This window comes from Plectropomus leopardus, chromosome 4, assembly GCF_026936395.1.
Source record: "Plectropomus leopardus strain MGB_pleo_1.0 chromosome 4, ASM2693639v1, whole genome shotgun sequence".
NCBI classification, from domain to species: Eukaryota; Metazoa; Chordata; class Actinopteri; order Perciformes; family Serranidae; genus Plectropomus; species Plectropomus leopardus.
The window spans coordinates 17,220,311-17,247,291 of NC_142179.1; the positions used below are offsets into that span (position 1 = coordinate 17,220,311).

The 26,981-nt window shown below is 39.4% G+C and overlaps 1 protein-coding gene across 1 annotated transcript in view; it reads right to left on the bottom strand.

Moving 5' to 3' along the window:
* Nucleotides 1-26,981, bottom strand: part of ccser1 (coiled-coil serine-rich protein 1) — a 157,665-nt gene that overhangs the window by 99,272 nt on the left and 31,412 nt on the right. The window contains exons 7-8 of the mRNA XM_042488761.2: nt 6,128-6,302; nt 62-139 (exon numbers count right to left, since the gene is read on the bottom strand). Coding sequence (XP_042344695.2) covers nt 62-139; nt 6,128-6,302 — 253 coding nt within the window. The remainder of the gene's footprint in view (nt 1-61; nt 140-6,127; nt 6,303-26,981) is intronic.

Consider the following 26,981-nt stretch of genomic DNA (forward strand, 5'->3'; position numbering starts at 1 on the left):
CTTTTTCTCAAACAAAAACACACAAATTCAGTGTTGTGCATATTGATAAAATGGGGTTTACCTTAAATGGAAGAGACTTTTCACTGCAGGGGCTGATGGGTAGAGACTGGAGGCTGCTGGCAGGACTCGTCTCTGTGCTCTGCAAAAGATAAAAACATAAACATTAAGATGAGGTTTGTGATATACACACTGTAAGTGATAAATGAGTGACGTGCCCAGAATGATTTTCACAGGATCAATCTCATTTAATACCTGTCTGTTTTTTTACACAACCCAGGAAGCTGGGTTGTGTAAAAAAAGCTTATTTCCAGCTCTTAATTCCTGCAACTTAATTTTGTTGTCAATCAATACAGAGTGTCCCAGGGAAGACGTTTTTCTGAAGACCAACCAGGAAGCCTGATTCGCCCCGATTCCTTCATAAAAAGCCTATGACATTTTTCCATTGGATTTTGGATCATTTCAGAAAATAAGCTCTGTGGTAAAAAAAAAAATGTTTATGTAACTTATACGTTTTGTTCAGCAAGATAATCTTCACAAATAAACACCACTTTCAGGATTTTTGAAGTCTAAATGCAATCGTAGTAAAGTAAAAAGCTATTGCTAGGCTAAAACGAACTACACCATGGTCGCATGATTAATGCTGCCACCACCACAACGAGGTTGTAAAGCTGTGTTTGGCATGATTTGATGTGATGATGTTCTGTAGTCTCATTTAGCCGCTTGTTTGCAACGGTCTTTTTGAATATGCATTAAAGCTTCAAAGTTCACGAGTGGGCTATTTACTGACGTATTTTATGCTGTGGAACAAAACATGAAAGTCTCTTCAGCTAATACTAACCACAGACCTTATTTCAGGTCTCATTTCAAACCCACTGACTTTGAGACAAAGGAACCAGAGGTGTTGAAGTGCTAATTCATTTTTGGGTTTTAGAACTCATTATTGAGGTTCCCTATTGGCAAAAACATTACACAGAGAAGTCTGGCAACTCATACAATAAGAAAATGAGAGAGAGGGATAATATATTAAAATGCAAAATTATATCTAGTCTCTTAATCTAGAATTAAGGCACCTTTTGCTCATAATTGGTTTCACAGAACTTGACTATATGAACACAACTTCATACTGTAACTTCTTTCCACCTGGTTTCTTACATAATCTCTGTGTTTTCTTACACCAGCTGTGATCAGACACATTTTGGCTCTGCTCCTCGACACAGGTGTCTTGTGGGCAGAGAGCAGGGGCAGCTAGAGGGGTTTCCACACAAACACACACACTTCTGAAAGAGAGCAGACGCTGGTCTAAATGTCACCTGTGACGGCTTATGATCGGACAGATGGTAAAGCTGGAGAGGATAAAGTCATGTCTTTAGGCAGGACTGCTGATATTGATGTAATGCTACATAGTAAGGACATGACAGCACACACAAAGAGGATGTGACAGGACACATGACAGAGACATGTCATGGGACAGGGACAGGTAAACTGTGAGCTAGTAACATGTTCCACACACTTAGCTTTCTGAACAATGTGTTTCTTGCCATATGCTGCCCTCTTGCAGATTTATATGAAAGCCAATGCCTCTGCTGTTTGAGAGAGATGACAATACTTCCAGTCAGGACACCCAAAAAAAGGCACTTTTTAGGCTAAAATCCTGATTATGTTTGTGCATATTTTTTGGCTTGGTTTCAGTCTCTGAGAAACATCAGAGTCCAAATCTTTGCACAGCACAAACTTGACGGTTTATTGGTTTGGCTGACCTTTTAAAGAAGCATACCTCCCTATCAGAATTATAGGTGCGCTATGGCGTCAGGCCCTCAATGTGTCATCGGTGATCAATGCCTTTCCCCATGTGGAGAGACAGGCGCACACTCACTGACGCCCAAACACTCTCCGCCTCTCTTTCTCTCTCTAACACATACACATTCTCTTTAAGGTCACCCCTGTCCCACAGGCCTTAACACACAACTGTCCTCACAATTAGATGTGGTTCAGTAAAAAGCCTTTCAGATTTGAGAATGGGGAAAGCTGCCGGGGAGCTCTGGATTTAATGACTTGCACTACCCAGGAGCTAAATGTCTAAAGATGATGAATGGCCTAAGAAAGGAAAGCAGGTTTTGTAGTTTGATACACCCATTTAATCACATTCACACATCAGTTAAATCAAGAAATGAAAACCTTCAAATAACTCAAGGTGCATTTATGCCCTCTCTCTCTCATTGACATTTGGCTTTTCTTATCGGAAAGCAGCGCCATTAACAAAATGCTGTCATGCAATTTAGTGAGTTCTGTGGCAAACACTGGGTGAGTGTTTTGAATTTGAAATGCTGTTCGGGCATTGCTGAGTTTTCTTCTTTATTTATTTTAACCCTGGGTTTCTGGAGTTCTTATGTTAGACTAAAGCTGTAAAGAAATGGCTGCAGGGATGAATACAACTGCCTCAAAAGTAACAAACAACAGCATTTTTAACTACGCTTATAATACAGACAGCTATCCTTATAACAACACTACGCCGCTGAAAAGATTTGGTGGAGGCAGCAAAGAATAAGCTGCTGCCACAAGTCAAGCAGTGGCCTCGGGGGTCAGAGTCACTGGGACGGACGGAGGGGCTGCAGAGGCACAAGCTAACAGGGCCTGGCGTTGCATGTGTGGATATTGCACAACCATGCCCACAAAGGCTGTGAGTATATGCTGTAACGAATAGGACCGTCACAGTTTTGCTTGAATCCATGGCTGACATTGACAAATGGGGATCATTGTGTTGGGCACAATAATGCACACATGGACAGTGGCATTTTAGAAATGTTCCTCCAAGCAGCCAACAGGATAAACTGCTGAGAATGAACCAAATCAGGGAAGGATGGAGTCGCTACAGCTGCCTTAAATATGCTAATCTGACAAAAATGATGCACAACAAACAAATTATATGGTGTGATGTTATTATCTGGCCTGTTGGTCATGCGTGTCATGTGTAATGATATGCATTCTTCTTTGCTTTCTGTAGGATACCAGCATTTATATCATAACCTGTTTTTTTAAATTGTCATTTTTAAACCTTAAGTCGAAACAGCAGAGGGAGAAGACAGGAAATGATGGAGAGACATGCAACAAATGACCCGACTTGAACTGGGTATGTTAAGGTTCATGATTTGCATCTTAACAGCTCTGTGTCATGGCCTTTTGACAGAAAATCAGATACTGGCATGTTGTTGTACTTTTTATCATTTTATTCACTGCTTCCAAGTCTTCTTACTGACAACTTTTGAGCCACAGTAAACTTCTTTATCCAAAAAGCTGGCTAACACAACTGAACTAAGTGTGCGTTGTCTCAGAGGGCAGCTAGACTTTTTAAAAATTAAATTAAAAAGTTTTAGTGCTCAGTCTATCTTAAGGCATAATACATTACATAACTAGCTACAATCTGGGTAATGTAAGACGATGGCTATCTTTCTCTGCAATGTTTCTACCAAAACTGCTCCACAGTCCTGACTGTTGATTTATATTATTGTATTTGTGGGCAACCTTAAAGTTTAACAGAGCGACAATGTCACTTCTCAGGGATGATGTAAGTTTGACCAACTTGTACTTTGTTTTAGGTTGCTCAATTATAATTTAAGAAAGTCTTTGCTACAGTAATGACTGTTTCAGAGCAGAAAAGATGGAGAATGTCTATGAGATACTGAGATAAATACTGAACTTTTGGACTTGAGCACCTGGTTGATAACTGTTTACACTACAGACTCATATAATGAAGTGAAGACTTCATTGAGTGTAATATTTGGCTAACTGTCACTTTCCAATATATTAACATCCGTTAGAGACTATTTCTAGAGATGAAATGACGAGCTGAAGCTCAGTGAGCTTGTGGTGGACAACCAGGGGATCAGGACAGAGCACAAAGTTGTTGTCATTACAGCAGACAGTGTTCAAATATGGATGTTGCTGCAAAGAAGCTACAAATTCCAAAACGTGGATACTTAACACACATCTTTAACTCAGCAGCACAGAAGATCTATACAATCAGCAGTTTCAAGGTGCTTTTCAGCACCTGACCAAATGTCTCAACTTTTGTTCCTGAATTATGGCGTTGAATAATGGCCAGAAAAGTGTTTTTGGGTTTTGTCCTTTTTCGAATTTGAAGAAGTTCCCTCAAAGCTGAGATATTGCGTTCATGAGAGGGGAAAAACAAATAGATGGACAGATGAACAACCCAAAAGCAAAATCTTTGTCCACGGCTGTCACCGGTGCTGTGACTGTGACAACAAATGAATGCAACAGAAGATTGGGGCTCAATACCAGAAGGTCAGGCAAATAAAATGCAAAGCATACAGACATGCCGAGTCACCCTCCCCTTGCCACAGAGTGGATTACATCCGTTGATGGCGGGTAACAAAATTTGCAAGTTAATGACACAACAGAGCAAGCAAAGAGGGCAAAGTATCCCCTCTTTCATATTCATGCTCTGCTGCTGTGCTGCGTACCCCCTGTCTCTCTCTTTTGCTCTCTCTTTAGTCTCTCCATTGCCACTCTAGTTTATGTCTCTCTCCACTAATTATTATCTTATCATTTTCATGTCTCATGTCTCACTCACAGCTGTCCTGGGAGGGAGAAACAGAGCGATGAGGAGTGACGAGAAAGGGAGAAAGTCATACATATGCCTCTGTGGACTGTAATTCACAGAAAGGTCCTCACAGCAGGCTTTGATCTTAGTTTAAAGGTACTAATGGTGGGGTATTAGGGAAGGTCTGGTCACCCTTTTATATGTCTTTTTGTGTATTTGTATTTGTGAGTGTGGGTCTGTATAATATTGCTGTATTTTGTAAAGGTGAGTCACCCATGTAGATGACAAGAGAACAGCAGCCAGACATTGATAATGGATGCTCTTACTGCTCAAATACTGAAGCATATGGTATTACTAACATCCCTCTTTGGTATGTAAATGTATATACTTTCAAAATATAGGGACAAAGGGTATTTGTGAAAATATGGGCACTTTCATTCCAAAGCAAAACGTACACAACCCAATATATTAAATGCCACCAAACACAAACTCCCACATAACTAGTTCCATTGATGTTGTGCTTACACAACTTTGCAAAAATTTGTACAATTGTTTAGGCCTCAGTGTAATCATGTTCTGGCCAGGTGTGAACTCCAAAACTGGAATTATAATCAGCAGTTGATTATAAGTTTTATCATTATGACTGAGAATCTTCCCCAAGTCAAGCTTTCTGCAAATTGCAATTACCCTAAATAAAAGCATGCAACACATTTAGAACAGTTTTATGTTCTCTTGAGAAAAAAAGAAAAAAAAACATGATAAATTATCAAATGTAAATGCTCTACAAGGTTAAAAACTAGAGCATTATTACGTTCTATTTATATTCTGGTGTAAAGCAGTCCAACGACTGCATGACTGCACAGGGCCATCAATATGGTTCCCTGGCTTTTACAGTTACACCTTGCACAGCTATTGCTACGTGTCACTGCTAAGTGATCATTACAGGTAATCACGCCTATAATGATGTGGATGTAATTTTACTAGTTTTTCACTCACACTGAGATGGCCTCATAGCCTCAGGTAAAACTTAAGCTTTAAGCAAGCTAAAGCATATAAAGAGCAGAGTGATACTCTGAAATAGGAGGATTAATGTGCAAGTGTGTGTCTGTGTGCATGTAAAGAATATGATGGCAAACGCTCAAATAAGCCACCCAGCTTCCTCCTCCGAATGTAAAATCTGATTAAATTAACAAAACAAAGTGATTACAGAGACCTTTTAAAGGTGGAAAAGCATCCATTTTGAGATGATTTCATGGACATGAAATCGAGCTGATTAAAACGGGGAGAGAAGAATTTGTCAGTGGAGCACTGAACTGTTTTGGTTCGAAATGCCAATCGCGTCTTATGATTTGCTAACCTCTTACTCTTACTGGTTTAAAATAATTTAATGCATTTATAACTTGATCAAAGAAGGGTCTGTCGAGGTGCTGCAAGATGAATAACAATGAATATTGGCCTCTAGTTGTGTTATTCCTGTGCTTTGTGGCAGTCAGTGTCTTAATCTCAGCATGAACCCGTGTTAAGAGGAGTCTGCATGCTTGTGTCGGTGTGTGCTCGTGCATATCCCACCTCCTGCAGCGTCCGTCTCAGTCTTAAAAGCAGGGTTTTGACAGCAGTGCAGTCCTGCTGCATCAGTCGGAGTGGAAGGGTCTCCAGTCCCGGAGGTAAAGGCTCATCTTCCCTTCCCAAACCCAGCCCCGAGCTCCAGTCAGCAGGCAACAGGCTGGTCGGCCGGCAGGGCTCCCTGGAGGGGAGGTAGAGTGGAGCGAAGGGAGAGAAATAAAGAGACTTAATGTTACCATGAGTCAGTGTGAAAATGTGATCATTGACCTGCCTTCACTGCTCCCCACTGCTCTCCACAGGCAACCAGCTCATCCTTGCCTTTGATCGCTACTGATGGTGTACATGACATATTACACAGCACTGTCAAGATATCAGCCGCTTCTGAGAATCCCAATAGTTTGCAGCATTCTGCGAGATATCATGTGCGGCAGAAAAAAAAAAAACACGCACAGGCTTGGTCTGAACAATAACTTATCAGCATGCAGAACTATAACAGCTGCTCTTTTTATAACTTTTTCTTAAAAAAAACAAAAAACTATAAAATCAATCAAGTCTTTGTCTTCTTATGATTTGAGCACTTTGACTGGCTGTTTAACACTATAAGAAACAGTGATGTCACCAAAGTAAGACATTTCTCTCTCTGTTACAGCTACACATAAAAATAAAGCTGCCCCCCTTTTTTGTTATGGAATCCATTTTTTATTGTTCGTTATGTCTTATGTCTTTGTGATATGCATTCTGTCTGTCTTACTTGTCTGTGTTTTGTATGCACCTGCTGTGGAAAAGAATGTCCTCTTTGAGGAGAAATTATCTATCTATCTATCTATCTATCTATCTATCTATCTATCCATCTATCTATCTGATTATTAGATGCACAGATATTCAGTTTTGTTAAAAGCATTATGTGAAGATTTGCGTCAGTTCTTCACAAAGTGGTTTTCAAAGGCCTCACAGCGTATGAGTTTTCTTCACAGAGTTCTTAATATGGAGGTGGCTAATAGTGCCCAACTCCATAAACAGCACTAAACAATGGCAACAGTGCTGACAGAGCTAATGGTGTTAACTTGGGGGTAACCAGAGGGTGGGCGCAATGCTTTTGCAATGCTTTTGCAATGCAGCTGTCCTAATATCAGTAATAACCACCATATGAGCACAGTGCAAAGCAGCAGCAATGAGCTAAGAGGATACACACATGCACAAACATGCTTGTGCAGCTTTAGACTTCATTATTTGATGACATTGCTATACCATATCTTTACATAACAAACAGCATACAGTGGTTTGCTGCTACACCATATGGATAAAAGTATTGGGCCACCTACAAATTACACCTACAGGAGCTTTTATGACATTCCATGTGTCTGCGGGTATGTTTGCCCATTCATCCAGATTTCATACACCTGTGGCAATGGGACTGAATGAAACACCGGAATTCAATGATTAACAGGTATGGCGAGGAAGTTGTGCAGTGTCCTCCTGGGGGACGTGTTGGTCTCCAGATTTTGATGAAGAGTGGTGCTCTTGATTTTCACACTTCTGTTTGATACAGAGCTGCGGACATGCAGGCAGTGAGTGACACGGAGGACATATTTGGTAAATAGGGACCGCTATGCTTGGCAGCGATGAATTTGCAGCTCAGGGCAAGTTAATATGCTGCAGTCTCTGGCATTTGTTTGATATCTAGTGTCAGCAAAAAAATTTGTTGCACATTTGCGACCCATCGTTTACGAGCATGAGCATATACCCCCATACATATCAGGTGAGGTCAGGGCTTTCTAAAAAGGTGGCGATCAGATGTCTGACCGTAAACAGCAGGCATCCAAGTGACACAGTGCCAAAAACAAATGCAAATACAGTGAGGCAAAATGCCAAACGAGGGTAAATCTGGGGCTGACGTTTACTTATTTATGAACAGTAACCAACGATCCTGCATTGTATACTGCTCTGAATGTTACATACAGCTCCTTTAAATAAACGAAAGTGAAAAGACAAGAAAAACAGAAAGACAAAAGAGAGGTTTCTACAGAGGGGAAAATAAGACAGGAAAACAAAGGTCAGCTGATGACCAAGACCTGCAACACAGCAGCTGCTCCACAGGACTCCCTCAGGACTTCATTCTAATGAGCACTCAATTCTACAATAAGTCTGTTTTAAGATGATTTAAAACAGACAACACCAGGTGATAACAAACTCCCACACAAACAGACAAAATAAAGGCACATACAAATGCCTGTGTGTGTAGACACACATTCACACTAATGCATTCAGAGATCAAAGAAGCCGAAGCACATGAGTCCATCTTCTAATCCTGCATCTCACCATCATTAACAACTCAAAAGGATACTTCACTGTCAAGAGCTTTGATTCATTATAGCTCATCACAGCTGTGTGATCCCGTCTTTGTGTCCTTCTCATATTTTTTTGAGGATTCTTAATGTAGTGTTTTGTGTTATTGCGTGTCCACAATTATACTTCTGCAGAAACAACCACTGTGTGTGTGCTGATTGTGTGACTGTGACTGTGACTGCGTGTGTGTAGGAGATCTCACAGTTGGAGAGCTGCATATCAAACACCTTTCTAATTAACAAAGCTTTCAATGTTAAGCGCAGCAGACCTCCTGGCCGTTTGACAGATAGAAGGGATGAAATCTCTCTGAAAAAGACAAGTTCATGAGTCACTGTTTAAGGCCTGATTATTAACAAGCCTCTGAACCAATAAAACTCTCTACTCCTCTGCACAGCTGCGACACTTTTGCGCTGGTGTGGGGTCGGACTCACATTGACACAAACAACAGGGGGAGATCAGACAGGCCACTGTTTTAATTAACTGTCCCATTTGAGAACACAGTCCATTAAGCAGTAAACGGGCCTCTGGAGCAGTATGTCTTTGGTCTCCGGTGCATGGCCTCTGTTCTTTTTCTCTCACCTTCAACACCTATTCAGTGTAGCAGAGGACAGATACTGGGAGAAACTTTAAACAGGAGTCAGAGGTGCTCAATGTCAAAGCATTCCTCATCTTTCTTTGCCTTCCAGCCAGCACTAAAACTCAATTGAAGCACCACAACTAAAAACACTGACCTTATCTATAAAAACTAATATCTTCATAGTCATTCGTGGCTTGGAGCCCACTTTACTTGTTCTGTCAGTTTGAGAGTTTAAGTTTAACCAGAAGCATATTTTTAACTGCTTTACGACGTAAGACTACTTTATATTCCTCCAGACTTTAAAACAGTCTCAAAGCAGAGATCAGGCTCTTCTTCTGTTTAGTAGTTTCAACTGTTTCAAAGAAATTATGTGACTAATGTTTTAATTTGGTTGGTTACATCTCTGCCTGGCCGCTCACATGTACAAGATGCCAAATACATTAGAAAAATAAATGCAACAGCTTACTTTTTAATAATTTGTGCATTTTAAATGATATTCCATGAAGGCTGTGTGGCTGATTTTGTGCATAATTTGAACTTTTGAACTGCAGTATTTGATGATTATGGGGTAGTAAAAGATACACTCTGAAAAGCATTTTTTAATTTGCACATTCTCATTTTAGGATTAACATAAACCCTCAGTAAATAGTTGTTCATAGGTTCATTTAACACTCTTTTCACCCAGCAATAACTATGAAAGAAGTCAAAACTGTCAAATTACGCTCAACCTTTAAAGTCTGGCCTGGCTATGTTCATGGCTACAGCTACCATGAAGAAAGAAGTTATTAGCATGAATGAATGTCTGGTTAGCTAAGAATTAGAATGAAGACAATCTAATAAAGACAACAGTTAGAGTACAATGAAATTTGAAATCATCAATAAGCAAATAAGCTATGGTATTTGAGTTTAAAGCTGTAGTCAGTAATTTAAATAAAATCAACTTTTTGTCATATTTCCTAAAACTATCACTCTATCCACACATTAGTACAAAAGACAAATAACCTGTGAAAAAAAAATCATGTTCTCCTTTCTCTTTGTGCTTCTGATGGCTTTTACAAGAATCCATCACACAAAAATACCCAATCAAAGCCAAGGAGTCTCTAAACCAAGATTCTGTTACTGCATTGCCTATTTCTCGCATCAGATGTTTTCAGAAACACATTTTAGTGTACTGTTTAGCTGTAAAATGAGAACGTTTGTGAATCAGCCACCATGTGCGAGCCAAAACTACGCACTAGTTGGACTAAACTTTCTCATTTTACAGCTTAACAGTACACTGAAATATGTTTCTGAAAAGCTGAGAAACAGGCAAGGCAGTAACAGAATCTCGATTTTGCATAAGATGCATGAGAGACTCCTCGGCTATGATTGGATGTTTTTGTGATTCCTGCAAATTTCATTAGCACAATGAGGAGGAAAAGGAATATGATTTTTTTTCTCAGAGATGTAACACTATATGGATAAGGGACAGTTTCAAGATTAATAAGAAAGTTATTTGTATGAAAGTTATCAATGTTAAGCAAAAATAACCTCAACACTGAGTTGTGTAAATGCTGAAACCTGAACCTTTGGAGGGTAAAATCTGCCTTCTTTTATTGACAACTATTAAAAAGCAAACACTGTCGGATTTTCTATCAATAAAAATGTGAAGACGACCCTGACTTGGTCCAAAGAGATTTTCCAAATGTCAAATGTAACAAGAGCTTTTTGAATGTTTAGCTTCAAGGCTGATGTGTTTTGAGAGAGTAAACTAATAATAATGATAGATCATGATTCTTCCTCACAACTGCACAAAAATAAAATGTTGGCTTTTAGCTTTGTCAGATTATTACTGAATTGAATGTGAAGCCTTTATACAAGTTATCTTACTGGGTGCACAGTACCATGACATAAACTATTATAGAAGGAGTAAACAAGCAGGTAACAAAAAAACACAGCTATTGGAGTTAACTTTACTGTAGTGAAAGAATAATGCTGTAAACGCAATGTAAAAAGTATTGTGTGCTTAAGGCATGATTGTCAACAGTTTCCCCATTTCAGGTAAGAACGCTGACATAAAGTAACTGGCAAAAACAACTAAAATGAACCAACAGATTAATCAAACACATCTGAATAAACTACAGTCCCGCATTTCTCAGCATAGTTGTGATAGCATTTTGACAGGAATGCATCAAGAAGGGGACTGTTTAGCTCACCTTCTTTATGACATTTTCAAAAGGTGAGCCAAGAAATACCAATCTCCTGTCTAAAAACCACAAAGACAACCAGTGAGCTCACAGTCTGCATATCAAGAAAAGGAGGAGAGGGGAGGGATGGCAGCAGAGAGAGGCAAGCATAGACGCAGTAACGAGCTCTTTATCATCAAGAGACCGTGTTCACTTTGACTGATAGCCATTTAGAGGGTAGGTGAGGGGAAATTAGATGCCTTTAGTCCCATTCTCCCAGAAAAATCACGTAAACAGTGGCGGCAAGCATTAAGTTGGACAGCAAATTCTCCGGGAAAAATGTTCTCTGAGCAAAACAAGACCATATCACTAAAATATCGATCAACATGAGCAACTCCAAAGAATTCTTTCTGAAAAGGTCGGACTGAATTGCTCCCTCATTTGCCCTGATACTTTCTTCTTCACTTGTTCTTCAGACAACCCCTCTTTCTTCTCTTCGCCATCTCTCTGTCTTTTTTTGACTCTCTATTCATCAATCATCCATCCTCAACCGCTCTGTCCAAGCTCTTGTCTTTCTTACTTTTCTTTGTTCACCTGCCCTTCGCCCAACCCTTGTCTTCTGTCTCTACAGCTCCCCTCCTTGCCCCTTCATCCCCACCCCACCCCGCCCCCCTTATCACTCTGACAACCACTACACTCAACTGGTGCAGTTTCAAACCCTGAGGTGTCCCCCTGGGGATTCTGCTTAGCTCCTCAGACAAACGTCATCATCAAAATAAAAAATAAAACTGACTTGACTCGATGAAGCCTGCTGTCTTCTGAGGACAGGTGAGCTCTGTCTGGTGCTTTTTTCCCACTTTAAACTGTATTCGATGCAGCTTTTGTTCCTGCCTAGCATCTCAGGTTAGAGCGAACCTTCTCCCTTTATTTCTCTGTTGCTCAACCCTGCTATCTCAGCTGGATGAATTGAGTGTAAATAAATGACATACGATCAATCATGCACTCTTCTCTCTGACAGCTTGTGTCAAGTGGCGCAGTGCAGTGACACAAAAAAGTTTTTTTTTCTGCACTCAAAGTTGTTTTTAGTTTTGTTTTTGTTATATGTCTGTGTGTTTCTCTGAGTCTGACACTCCTGCCCTTTTGCTAGCTTTCACCAGGGTTTGGATTCTTCTTTTACCTCTGTGGTGCACATCAAATCCACAGAGCGACGGCAAAATGAGTGGGAGAGGGGTTCAAACAACACTCACCTTCCTGAAACTATAATAAAAGAGGCGCCTTTATGCAAGGTATTTACTGGTGCAGGTGACAAGAGGTGTAATGTTTCTGGTCGGGCTGTAAATGTGTTTTACTGTAGGGAATTCTTATTTTAACATGGGAAAACCACTAAATCTCATCTTTACAGTAATGTCTGATTCACTCTCAGTACTAGGTTATTGTGTTTTTTAAAAGATGCAATAATCTCTATACAAGGGCTGGGCAATTCAACGAAAATCAATCGAAACCGACATTCAGAACCTCTAACTGACGTAATCCTGCCCATGTCAGTTATTTTGGTTATTTAAAAATTCAGTTAATCCTTTTTCCCTACCATGGTTGCCAACTCTCATGCATCTGGCGTGAGTCTCACGCTTTTGGGCTCTGTCTCACGCTCTCAGGACACCGAGGAAAATCTAACGCCAAAATTACTGTGACAGCAGAAGTGTTGAACAATAATATAATGCAGTGAACGATTTTGACTGTAGAATACTGCTGAGACAACCGAGTCATATTGTGCTTCCACGGTGTTTCATTATCGCGGATCAAACAGCTGATTGTCCAACAGCAGCGGTACAGTATAAATACAATTGTATGACATTATGGTAGCTAAGAAGTAAAAGTACCAGTTTAAGGTTAAAACAAATGGGCTTGATTTCTTCAAAAGTTTATGCGTTAATAACGCGTAACACAAATTCATTTTAAAGCCACTCATTTTTCTTTGTTTGTTTGAATGACAAGTTCTCCCATAAATTTGTAATTACTGTCTATTTGCACAGATATATATATATATATATAGCAACAGGAAGTAAGCCTTTTAAGCCAATTATGAATGAATGGAATGTGCGTGTCCAGCACCACCTAGTGGCCACTGATAGTGGTGCAACATGTAAATTATGTCACTCCAGGGTCCAAACTCTCTGCATGCACTATCTGACTTTCACAGAAATAAACGACCACATCAGCCGGAGTGCCGCCAGGGAGGTGCAAGGGCCCATTCATCGCTGCTTGCAGCTTTAAATTTTTTTATTACTGTATTTCTATTTTATATTATCACATACTTTGTGCTGGTACTTATTCCTACTTTATAGTTCTATATGCTGGGCATCAGAGCAAATTTAACAAACCACAATTTCCCCCAGGAATCAATAAAGTATTTCTGATTCTAATTTATCATGCTGTCTTTAGCAGTACAAACTGCATTTAGTAATTTCTTTATTTTGCCTCTATGTCCACCTACAGCTAGAATGCAATGTCATTTTATTGTATGTCCTGGCAATATTCAACATGGTTGCAGAAGTAGTTTATGTATTGCCTGGCAAAGCTATGTTGTGAAGTTTAGGATGATGGATGGGCACTAGGGATGGGTGGATCGCTACCACCCGATCAAAACTTTGATACTTACAAGCTATTAATTTCGTATTTATTCCCTTAAAAAAAATATTGATAGTAAATACATATAAATAAAAGACATGGGTGGTTGTATCTCTTTCAAATGTCTGCAGCACAAATATAATGTTTGCAGCAAAACAGCTGATAGCCTATCCTGTTTCCAAACCATATTCAAATAGCACAAGGGAGACACTTTGTTTGCTCCAGGGCCAGAGTCAGTACTGACGGCCCCAAAACAAGACACGGAAAAAACTTTTGCTGGTCTTGTTGAGCTGCAGCATTTATTAGTGCACTAACTATAAACTCTACTGTACACACACTTGATCTCTTCACCACTAAACTTTAACTCTCCTTTGCCCCTCTGCACTCGCAGTCATCCTCTCTGTCTTTCGCTCTACCACCCACTCCTTACAGACACACACACACATACACACACCTCATCACCACCCAACAAAAAACAAACATGAGAGATGGCAGAAAGGGAAAATAGAATGGTGTGGTGCTACTTTTCACCTGTAGACAAAAACATAGCAAAACTCATTATTTGTGACAATAAAGTGCCACACAGCAGTAACCCTTTTAAAATAGTTATAAATTTATATTTTTAAAATTCTAGACTACTTTTATATTTATTAGCACAAATGTTGTACTCATATTTGCATTTATACGGCATTTGTTATTAATAGCTGGTATGTATCATGTGATATGCCTTTAAGTGTAATTTTTTTTCTTAAATATTACCATCATTTTAAAAAAATCCCACACTCATTAAGAAATGATGTGTATCAGTGTCATATCAAATTTGAAAATCTGGTATCACTCATCCTTTACAGGCATGCAAAATCCTTAAGTCTGACAAGACAGATCAAGTTTCATGTCTCATTCTGTACCAGAAGTAGGTTTTTAAATATTTAGACATGAACACAAAGGCCCTAAAAAAGTCATACCTCAATCAAGATTTTATTATCACATGCAAATACTGAAGGAATAAAAACGGAAAAATATTGGCAGTATATCTGCAACGTATTTTTTAGAAGTGACCTGAACTAGCAATGGGCTATTTCCTATACATACGTTTATGGTTTCTGTGGTTTGAACTTCTGGATCTAAATCTCCCCTCAAGAATTTCAGCTTAATTAATTGAGCAGTAAACGAGGCCCAAGTTTGAGTGGGTGTGGAAGAAACAAAAAACCGCCAGTGTCTGAGGTATATGCAAGTGTGTGTATGTGTGTGTATCTATGTGTATATGTGAAAGCATGTCAGGTGCATGTTTTTGACCATAGGTTCAGAGAAGACAAAGTCATTTTCCAGCTAAGCACAGGTCTCATCTGCAGGTAATTACCTCACACATACGTGGATGAGTACTCACCAGACACACACACACACACATACCAGGAAGTGCACGACACAGTTGAAGACAAGTCTGTTCAGTGATGATAGATGTTATACAGGCAGGGAGACCGTTCCTCTACTCAGGGTCATCTGTCTTTTCACTGTCATGAGCCGATAGCCCGACACGCTCACTCTATTTCTCTTTTTTTACTACTCTCTCTCACTCTCTCTCACACACACACACACACACACACACACACACACACACACACACACACACAGCACCTCTGAACAGGTATTATGTATCTGAGTACAGGGAACAGGGCTTTGTGATAGGAGTCAGTTAGAAAACTACAAATGGGCAAAGTCCTAATTTGAATTTATAAATATGTAGTATTACACCAACTAGTGGCCAACACTGGCACTGTGCGACCATGTCAGTGTGAAGCATAATTACAACTGAATACATGGATTAAAGTGCAATTAAAAATGTTCAAAGAATTGTTTCTCTTCACAATCTTGTTATGGAAAATTGTAAGAACTCAAACACACATAAAATAAAGCACAAAAACCACTGATGAGTTAAAGATTAGAATTACGTTTGTAGAATACTAATTGAGAAAAACCAAACCTTATCACGAAATCCAGAAGTCAGGAAGAATAAGTACATCTTCTAACAAGAGATACAGACAGCATCTTTAACAGTTAAAAATCCTGAAAAACATGTTTTATTTTCTTTCCACTGAACTGCACATGCCAACTGTATCACTGCGCAGAGGGAAGTATGCATTTACTCTTGGACGAAAGGCTCATGACAGCGCAAGATGTAAAAGTTAAGGCGTCCTCCTTGGCGAGCTAAGTCGTGCTAGGTGAGCTAGCTTCTGCGTAGTGATTTGTTTGGCGCATGTAGTTCAGCAGAATGAAAATAGTTCATGCATGAAACTGCTCACAACAAGGTCTGTGAATTATCTTGAGTAACCAGGTCATGATTTCTGGAAAGAGACATTGCTGTTAAATTTTCCAAATGTATTTTTTTGACGCTTTGGGCTCCACAAGCCGAGTGTCATCTAGTTCTACTATATCTAAGAGAAGGCTAAAATCTCCAACACTCAGCAACTCACACCAAAACAAACGAGATTGATAAATAGCATTACGGGTAAGAGAAAAAGCATATATTTTTTGTGATGAAATTTCCCTTAAGCACGTGTTTTTGCAGTCTCCATATAAAGCAGTGAGCAGAGTGAACAGAGTCACAGTAATAAAAGTGAATAAATTATCAAACTAATGTTTCATGCAAGTTTACTGTCACAGTCTTTCCCGAGTAATTACACAAAGTAGGAAAAAGTAAACAGGGGAGGAGTGTGAAAAATGCTTCCCTCCTTTCCATTGTACTGATATTTTTCTTTAGCTCTTTTTGCCGTCACAATACATTTTATCTTTTGTCATTTCTACTTCTGTCTCATCGCATTTTCATTTTTCTCTTGCTCACCTCCTTTTCCTGTTTTCTCCTCTTCCTTCAATATGTAATTTCTCCTCTTTTGTCTTCCTCTCCCTTAAAACCTTCCTCACCCTCCCTCTGCCTCCCCCCTCCCTCTCCTCTCAGAAGCCGTTTCTCAATAGCAGCGTTAGAAGTGATCCATTTCACCAACCTGAAAAAGCCAATTATCTACCTTTTTATGACTTTCATTATTTTACCACTCAAACAGTGCTTTATTACTAGGCCATGGCTCCCAGCACATACCTGCACAATCATCCACATAAGCAATAAACAATGCACGCACGCACACACATAAAGCCAACAATGAAGGGACACACATTCCTATATGCACGCTTTACATAATGTTCAGTTAACGTTTGAAGTGACAAATAATGACTGCTAGTCAAATAAATTATGTGTGATTGAAGTGCATTATGTTTAGCAGCAGTGAAGAGGGGTGGGCTGTACCCTTGTCAATCAGCCATATGAAGACTGCATTGTCTCCAGAATAATAACAGTAAAAGACACTTTAACACTGAGAAGCAGCGAGAGAGGCAGTCAGTCTCATATGCCAACTTTTCCCTCATTAATTTTTTACTGACAACAAGGAACACATTTATGGGGACAATGCAGTATGTGTGCGTGTGAGTAGCACAGACATCTGTGTGTCATGCGTGCACTTATATGCATGCACAAGTGAAGTATAACAGCATACAGCAGCTATTGGAGAATGATCGCCCTCATTTGTCACTCCTTCTTTCCATCTGACAGACACAGTGTGCTCATCTGCATTCAGCACCTGAGGCTACGGATGTTTAATGCTGCCATTAAACTCATCTCCGACATAAAGTGCATCTGTGACTAAAGAGTGAGCACAAGCCAAGCTCCAGGCAGTGAGTCTAATGGTGAATTCAAGTCTTCAGACACAGAAAGGGAGAGAATATAAAACAAATTTAATATGGCAGGGGTAACTTACTGATTAACCTAATTGTCCTCTCCGCTTCAGTTTGCACTCTACACTCTGCACTCTGAGTCTGCACTTGTTTTGTAAGAAGTCTGTGCTGTCATCCTATTTTTCCTTAACCTTTAGTTTACTCCTGCTTCTCACTCTATTTTTACCTACGACTTTCTGAGGCTGTCCACTCATCCACTGCTTTGGCATCTGTGATTATCATGACGGTAAACCATAAAAAGGTGGGCTAAAAAACACTATACCAGCTTTTTGTGGGGGAGCAACCTTAGGGAGTTCTCAGAACATACTTGCACTAATTACTATCAAAACTTCTTGTTGCTTGGAGAGATCTATTTAATATTGGTCCCATGTGTCACATTACATTTTCCTATTTCAGAGAAAATCGCCAAGCCACATTGCCCAAAATGTTATCCAATATTGAAGCCTTCAAGTCATATTCCACTTAAGTAGAGCTTTCTTACTTTTTAGTATTAAAAAAAATGTCTATGAGTTCATAAAGTCCACTATTAAGAGTGACTGCCCCAGGAAATCTAAATGTGTTACACTGTTGAGTTTATAGTGTTATACAACCACCACAGCATTTCTTCCATTGTTATTTAATGACGCTGGTTCCATTTATTCAAAAGTAACTCTGTCTGTTTGAAATCTTGGTAATGAGAACTGACTAAAACAGCATTATTGCTAAAGGTGACAATAGATCTCAAAAGCAACCACTGGTTGACTGAGGCAGTTTTATTTTATTTTTTCATAAACTCAAATCAACAAATCCATGTTAAAAAATGCAAATTCCCCATCCAAAGGGAATTTTTATTTGGAGGGCACATTAAATGTTCATCTGTTCTATTCATTAAGGACATGAGAATTTCACACTATTTATTCTAATACCATGATGATAAAGGATCAGAATTTCAATTACCTGATAATGTGTTGTGATTTTGTTTATTCAAGACACCTCAGCCTCTATGTGCCTCATCTGACCCTGCAGCTACGAGAAGCTAGAAGTGTCAAAGACTTGCAAAATAAATATAACAGTAACACCATTAAAATGTATATAGTGTATGCATCAGGTAACATATTTTTTAGCTTGAAGGAGCAGTGTGTAGGATTTAGTGACCTCTAGCTGTGAGAATTGCAGATTGCAAACAACTGAAACTCATCCGACGTGCCAAGCGTGAACTCCCAGATAGGATTACATCAGGGTTTATTGTTCGGGAGGTTTTTACCAGGAGCCAAATTATCTAAAGAGGTATCCTCCTCTCCAAAACAAACGGACCAGGTGATTAAAACCAGTAAATATACATTTAAAATGTAGGTTTTCTGTTGTAAACTTTGAGGAGAAAACACAGGGGCAGACCTGTACTGCAAATTCCGAGTCTAAGATATGTATTTGGTAAGTGTACAAACACAGCATGTAGCTAATTTTTTTATGATGATGGTCTGTAACAACACCAACAAGATCAAAATAAACTAAAATGGTGTCCCTCCCTCTTCATCTTGTTTCCTCTGGTCATTGTCAGGCTGCCTAATTTCCTTTCACAGAGCCAAATATATTGTTAAAGATGAGTCATAATTCTGATTTGTTATTTTGTTGTGGCATTATTGTCACTGCCTTGATAAAATAATAGCACAGTTGAACAAAGGTATCAGTACTGAGTCATAACAGTACACATGATTAAAATGACAGTGATCCTGTATGCACGCCTTTATTGTGACAGACTCTGTATCAGGGTCAGCTCTGTGTCAAATGTTAAACTTCATATTTTCGTTGACAGCCATTTTGAATAAATGTTACTAAATATTCCCTTATTAAGACCTGTTAGTCATGTTTTGGTGTTGGTGCACACAAATATAATTTCCTGTTCACAATCACCTGCATAAACTCTGATTCTCAATAAATAAAATGGAAATGTGCCAAGGTACCAGAAATAAGCTTCTCTAATCCAAGAAAGGCATGTATGCTCCTCGTCTGCTATTCTTTAAAAGCTGTTTCCATGGCAATACTGAAACATCCAGTATATCTGTCTAAAAGAAAATTGGAGAGCAGGATATGAAGACGCGAATGAAATGTTTATCAAAATAGGAAACTCTGAGTTACCTAGTTATGTGTTATGTGTATAGAAGGCTATAATGACTTGCTTTGATTGAGTACTAAATGTACTTTACAGTATGTAATGTACAGTCTACAAAATTTAACAAATGGGTCCATCTGTATGAAGGGAATTTAACAGTGATGGGAAACTGGATTGCCTGGCTTTGTTGATATCAAGAAGATGCCCACCAACACCTCTGATTAAAAGATTCTGTCTCTTTTAGCGCCCATTAACAGCAAAATAAAAAAAATTAAAAAGTTTTACATGCTATAATGCTCTGCCTCTTGACAAGTTTATACATCCACCTGGCACTTCTGTGTCATCTGCAGCAATAGCATGGGTTTGCTAGAAATGCTCAGTGAGCACAGGTTTTAGTTTAGTCCCCATGGGGTTGGGTACCAAACTCTGTACCTTTAACGGTACCCACTGAATTATGTCAGTACTATTAAATATAGATCCAGTTTAAGGCCTCTGGAAACGTGGCATGATATCAGTAAGAAAATGTTAAGAATGCCTATATTATATCAAATTGAGTGTCTTATTAAGTATCTACAACTCTGAGTTAAAATAAATGTCCCCAACTATTAAAACAACTTAGCTCAAAACAGCTCATTTTGAGGATAGCATTTCTCCAGACTGTGTGGGTGTGGCAGATCACAATTTAATTGAAACTTCGATGCCACGTTTGTCAACTGTCTTTCGTCTCCCCGACAGCCAAGGACCAAAGCAGGACCAGCGTGGTACAGCCCTATCTGTTCCAGCCACAAGAGCGTTTTATTTCTACATGAATTAACAAATGGTTAAGTTCTTCACACATTCAATCCGTTTGGTGTTGCTGCTCCTTCTCCCCAGAGTGCCCAGAGTGCGCTCTGACACTCCCAGAGCGCAGTGCTCTGGATAACAGAACGGTAAATTTCAACAGCTCTGGGGATATACAGTACAAACGGTCCAGTTTGTGCCAGAGTGTTTCCAAACAAATCCTATTGAAAGGAACATTGAGGCATGTTTAATTAGTATCAACTGACACCTGACTTTGAATTTTTGATTGGCTTCATCCATATTACGTGATATGGATCGGAAAAAAACACAACTAAATCAACCCAGCTTCAGGAAACTGAAAACTTGGATTATGGCTAATGTCTGATCATTTTTTATGCTTTTTATTGTGCATGTGAAATCATAAATTACATTCTAAGAAAGCTTTTTGGTGATCTGGGCTCCCAGAGGCTTTAAATCCATTAGTGCCACACGTCAGTACCTGAAAGTGCATCTAAACCTAAACAGGTTTAGAGAAGAGGTTGAACTGCAGCAAAGAGCCCCAAAGCCTTGAAGCCAGCTAGGAGCTCAAAGACCAGCAACAGAGCTCCACAAAGCCGCCTGGTTCAACTTCAGACAGGACACAACTGTGCGCCAAAGCTGGGAAGCTTTTTACAGAGCTCCGCAGCCATGCTGTCAGGGAGCAAAAACTCCTGCTGCAGTGCCCATATGTGGCAATAGCTTTGGTATCTGGTCTAATTTCTTTTATATTTCATTTTAGTTTAGTTAGTGACTATGTCACCCCTGCAGATTTTTCAAGTACCCTTGGATACCAGTATCTAATTCCAGGTATGGGAGCCGATATAGGTTCAAATGTGTACCGTGCCCAACCGTAACTCTGAACAGACACAGTAGCACCAAACTTGAAACATCAATGTGACAATAAGACTTCAGGATGCTGTGCACAGTCACTGCATCCAGCTATTGTTTGCCAAGAAATAGTTACAGTAAAGAACTCCCCCATAACCACAAATTATTGTTTCTAGCTCTCTGTTCTGAGCCAGACTTGCTCTTGCCCCCTGCTTTCAGTCTTTATCCTAGGCTTGAATAAACATCGCTCCACTTGGTGCACAGATATGAGACTGATATTGATCCTATCATCTAAAGAAAGCATAAAAGCATACATCCTCAAAAGTTGAACTATCCCTTTAAACTTGTCACTTACTCAGCCAAAAACTTATATCATTAGAAGGTTTTGCTTTGACTCAAAACACCAATGTTTTGTGATGATTATTACAGAGGCTTTCTCTTCCAGAGCTTCAGCTCTAACATTACGGGCAGTTATATCAGCAACAAATTCTCATGGGAAATATTCAGTATTTGCTAAGAATGTTTTTTTTGTTTTGAACAGTGGTAGGAATGTGTTTGAGAGAGCAACAAACAGGGTGGGAAACATTGTATCACAGCAGAATGCAATCATGAATGTTTTGCTGTACATTTCATTGGAACCATGCTCTTATCTCAGCATGCTGTATCAACAGTATGTTCAAGATCAACATACTCTATGTTGTAGTCCAAAAAAGGAGACAAGAGGCAAACAATGCACAACGAGCCAAAAATAAAAGTGCACCCCTTTCTTTGTTATTCAGAAAACCACCATATGCTGCAAAATGACACTAAAGTTCAGGAAAACAAACATGTATGTCATGTCTAACAAACTGGTGACAGAAACAGTGAATACCACTTCAGTGATTCCTTTCATTTCAGGAACAGACCACTAACTAATGGAAAGCAAAGGAATGACTTATTCATTGCCAATCTGATGTTTTCTCTCTGCGATACAAATCAGAACAAGTTCCCACTCAAAGCAAGTGGGAAAAAAAAGCAGAAGCCAACACTAATTAGTCTTCTCGTGTTGAACATTTAATAAACCCAATTGAGTGATGAAAATTAGAGGCTAAACAACAGCAATGGACTGTGCATGAAAACAGACGCAGAGCAGACTACAGACTACAGGGTTTTGAACCTGTTTGGTCTATTAGGCTGGTCTGAAAATCAAAAATGTCAGAGAATAATAGCCATAGCTCCCCTGAGGCTTGTGAAGAGTGCAATGCTTAGCTAATACAAGCGATCTGTGGGAAGTGACTGTGAGAAAAATAAAACTATCTATCTCAAAGGATTGTATAAGGAACATAAAAAAATAACCAACTGTCCAAAGAGCACAATACCAGATAAGAGTTTTGTCACCACTTGTTGGATTAATAAATTCTGCGTCATTATATTCCAGAAAATTGAACAGAGATGGAGGAAAATCTACTCCGTGTTCCCTCGCACTCCCTCTGTATGCTGTGTGTGTCTGAAAATCATGCTGCAGTGCATTTTATCTGTCCCCAGCTCCACTCCAAGGCTCAGCTGGATTCTTTATGCTTGTCTATTTTTATAAATGTGCATGTGAGTGAATGTTTGTATGACGTGCTGTAGGAGGAGATGTGTGTGTTATTTTTGCTGACTATATTAAGTCAGGTGGGATTAGACAACAACTTGGCTGATATACTTTATGAATCACATTAACATTAAACAAATTTCTTCCCTCTGTTTATGTGTGTATGTGAGTGATTTCTATATAATCACGGATTACATGTCTCTGTGGGAAAGTTTATCACTATGCACCACATCTACCCGAATGTGAGAGGATGGCATCCTTTCAAATCACAGGACACTTTCTCTACACTTTTCTTTGCTGCTCAGCGTTGTCTAACTACCAAACTGACTCAAGTATGACAAGTGTGAGTATACTATCTGTCTTACACTCTTCCTCTCTATTGCCGTCTATGATGTGCTTAATTTACAAAACCCCGCTGATTCTGTTGCAATTGCTCCTTTTCATTTGCAGTCTAAAACACACAAAATAAGCACACAGGAAAAACACATTAAACCCCAAACTACAAAGTGAAAGTAGAAGTAACCCTTTATAGCTTATGACATACTTTTTGGTAATATACTCATTAGGCTTTGGCAATATCAAGACAATGCGGTATACCAGGATACAGAAGTCAATTTTTTTGTGTTAACACCTCACCCAATCCTTGATCCTATAGACAGTCTCGTATACTCTACAATGACTTCTATCACCAGCAGCTATGCTTTCATGTGTAGTTTTTTTTTTATTTTTTTAATTATTATTACACAAATACCATCATATTCCCCTTGTGTAATAGAAAAGGATATGAAGCTATGACAAAATAGATAAAGACTAATGTATGGACCACACTGCCTGCGTGAGCAGTGCAAGTTTGGCATTTCGGTCAGCGTAACCGAGGTGGGGGCCGTGCAGGAGTGAGGAGTGGCTCTGACTGGAAGCCAAGGAAACTATCTGCATAAAGCCCCAATTTAAATATGTGGGCCCTTAAATATGTGTGACTTTGGGCTGGGTGAGTTATGAAAAAATTCACTCCCGTACTGTTGTTGAGTGTTGAAATTGGCTGTAGAGAACAAAGCCAGTTTTTGTACCAGGCTGGAAACATATTTATTTCTGTTGCAAAGTTGGGCATTTTAACATGGGTTCTATGTACCATAGATGTTCTGCAGCAGAGCAGCAGCCGTGCTGTGCCAGAGCAGCGCTGCTTACCTGTTAACATGGGTGGCGAAAACAGAACCATGAGATTCTGTGATGCACATGTGCTGCTCACACAGGCAGTATGGCCCAAGCATAATAATTTGTACAATCTGTTAAATAAGAATCTCTATAGCCTGATAGACCAATGCATTCTGGGTCTATAAACAGAAGAAACAAAATATTAACTCTGAAATCCTCTTTAACTAAGTTGTCAATGGGTAGAATTGGGACCTGTCCACAAATGTTGGCATTTTTCTAATAAGTATTATTATGCGATTGAAGAGCTTGTGAATCATACAGCTAAAGATTAATCCTCAGATCATGGAGCTATGGAAATTAAGACATTTACATGAGTGTCCCCTGCCTATTGACAGACAAGGACACCTCTAAGTGTTTGCATGTCCTCTCCTAAGATTACCTGTCTTCTGCACAGTAATAAAGGGCAATGAAAAGAGAAAAGGGGAAAGAAAAGAAAAAGGGAAGGGGAACACTCAACAGGCAGACTGCTGTTACCATAGCAACTAGCAAGCTATACCGCAACTGTCAAAATTTAATTTCCTCTGTGTGTTTTTCTATAGGAGAGAAGAGGGAGGAGTCGATGTCTTAACACAAGGCATTAAGATATATCACACAAACAAATGTTCAGTATTCATCTTTCTATGCGCCCTCTGCCCACCTCCTCCACCGCACAAAAGCACTGAGGCACACTCATTATTGTCATGCAGTGAAGATGGGCAATATTCTCTAGAGTAAGTGCTGCAACTGGCAGAAGTGCACTGAGGAGGGCTTTATATAACAAAACACATGAACTGATGCCAAAAAAGTATTTTTGGCCCATCTACATTCTGTCAATATGTAGCCCTGTATGACTGCATAAATTTGGTGTTTTGAGCATTTTAGTATGACATGCAAGCGTGAGGGAACAGCAAATGAAGTGGCTGTGTTAATGTTCACTGGAGATCAACAATGAACTGCTCTCTGCTAAAATAAATCCACCCAACATATCTGATTTATTCTAAAACTTATAGGAACTGTCTTTTAATATAAGGCTACTGTAAAGGCACTGAACTGGAAATATCTAGAGCTGCAACAATCAGTCAATTAATCAATTAGCCAATTGACAGAAAATGTATCTGTAACTATGTATATCTACAAATAATCATTTAAGTCTTTTTCTTTTAAAGATTACTTTTTTGGGCTTTGTATCTTCATTCCATAGGACAGCTGAAGCATGAAAGGAGGACACAGCCTCTATACCTGGGGGGGCCGCTCTATCCACTGAGCAACCAGGCGCCCCATTTGAGTCATTTTTAAAGGATAAATTGTAAAACATTAACCAGTTATAATATTTCAAATGTGAGGATCTTCGGCATTTCTTGACCTTCTATGACAGAAAACTGAATATTTTTGGATTTTGGACTGTTTGTCTGACAAAATTTGAGAATTACAAGATGTCCCTCTGGAAAATATGACAGGCATTTCTCACCATTTCACATATTTTATTGACAAAAGAGTTTAATGCTTAATTTTGGAAACAATCAGCAGATTAATTGATGATCAGTGATGCTCAATTGTTCATTGCAGCCCTAAAAACACCTGTATGTAAAGTTGCATCACTGAATCTAACACTACTTTTCCTTCATTCTCACTCTTTAGATTATATGATTAAAAAACTATTGTACAGCCCTTCCAAGATGTTGCTATATTCTGATTGCAATAATTAAAGAAAAATTCAGCGAATCCCTGTAAATTCTGCATGACATTTCAGTTTCAATCAACGGCAACTTTTTTGCAAATTTGATCAATCATCTTGTTTTCGCATGAGTTTTATGAGTTGTAGCAATCCCCCATCTGTCACCAAATTCACTTCCTTGTTCCTGGTTGTTAAGATGCAGACGTGCGACAAAAACATTTCACAACAAAAAATACAACTCTACTCTCTCTTCAAACTATTTTTGCAATTTTCACTTGCCCTCGCAATTCAATTCCAACAAAACAACTGAAAACACTGCAACAAACATTTCAATTTAAAATTTAAAAAAAGCTGCAGAAATCAGCAGAATTCCCTGAAGGGGTGAACTGTAAAGTAAAGTCTCTGTTGACCAATCCCTGTTTATAAGCTACTGTGCAGCATGTGTTAGGTGATGAGAAACAGTGACTTTCTAGGATTTTGCCCCAAATTCTTGTGACTATAGGACAGTCTCTCTTTTCTATCCAACTCTTCTTCCATTTCCCACTCTTTTTCCGTCTCTCCCCCTCTTCACACCTACTGTATGCACCCACAACGAAAAGAAACTAATATTAGCACAAGGTGTTTCTTTTTGAGGTTTCAGTGTTTAAATAGTCGGAAATACAGAGAACTAAATGCTTGCCATCAAAATTATCCAACTGCCATACATCAAAAAGAAAGTGTGTGTGCATGACTTTAAGTGTCTGTGTTTGTGTGTGTGTGTGTGTGTGTGTGTGTGTGTGTGTGTGTGTGCGCGCGCGCGCGTGCATGCGTGTGTGTGTGTGTGTATACAGCAGATGTTCTGTGCAGCCTGTAAGACAGCCAGCAGTATCCTGCAGCTGATACCCTCTCTGGACAAGCTGACTGACTGACAGGTGTGTGTGTGTGTGTGTGTGTGTGTGTGTGTGTGTGTGTGTGTGTGTGTGTGTGTGTGTGTGTGTGTGTGTGTGTGTGTGTGTGTGTATGCGTGCCTGTGTGTGTTTTTTTGTGTGTGAAGATGGGAGCTTGCTTTGCCTCAAGCAAATCAATGTCCCCTTGAGGGAATGTGGAACCTGAGACAAAGAGCGAGAGAGACTGAGAGAGAAAGAGCAAGCCCTGGGCAAACACGTTTTGCTCTCTTTCCCCTCTCCAATCTCAGCATCTTCACTCACAG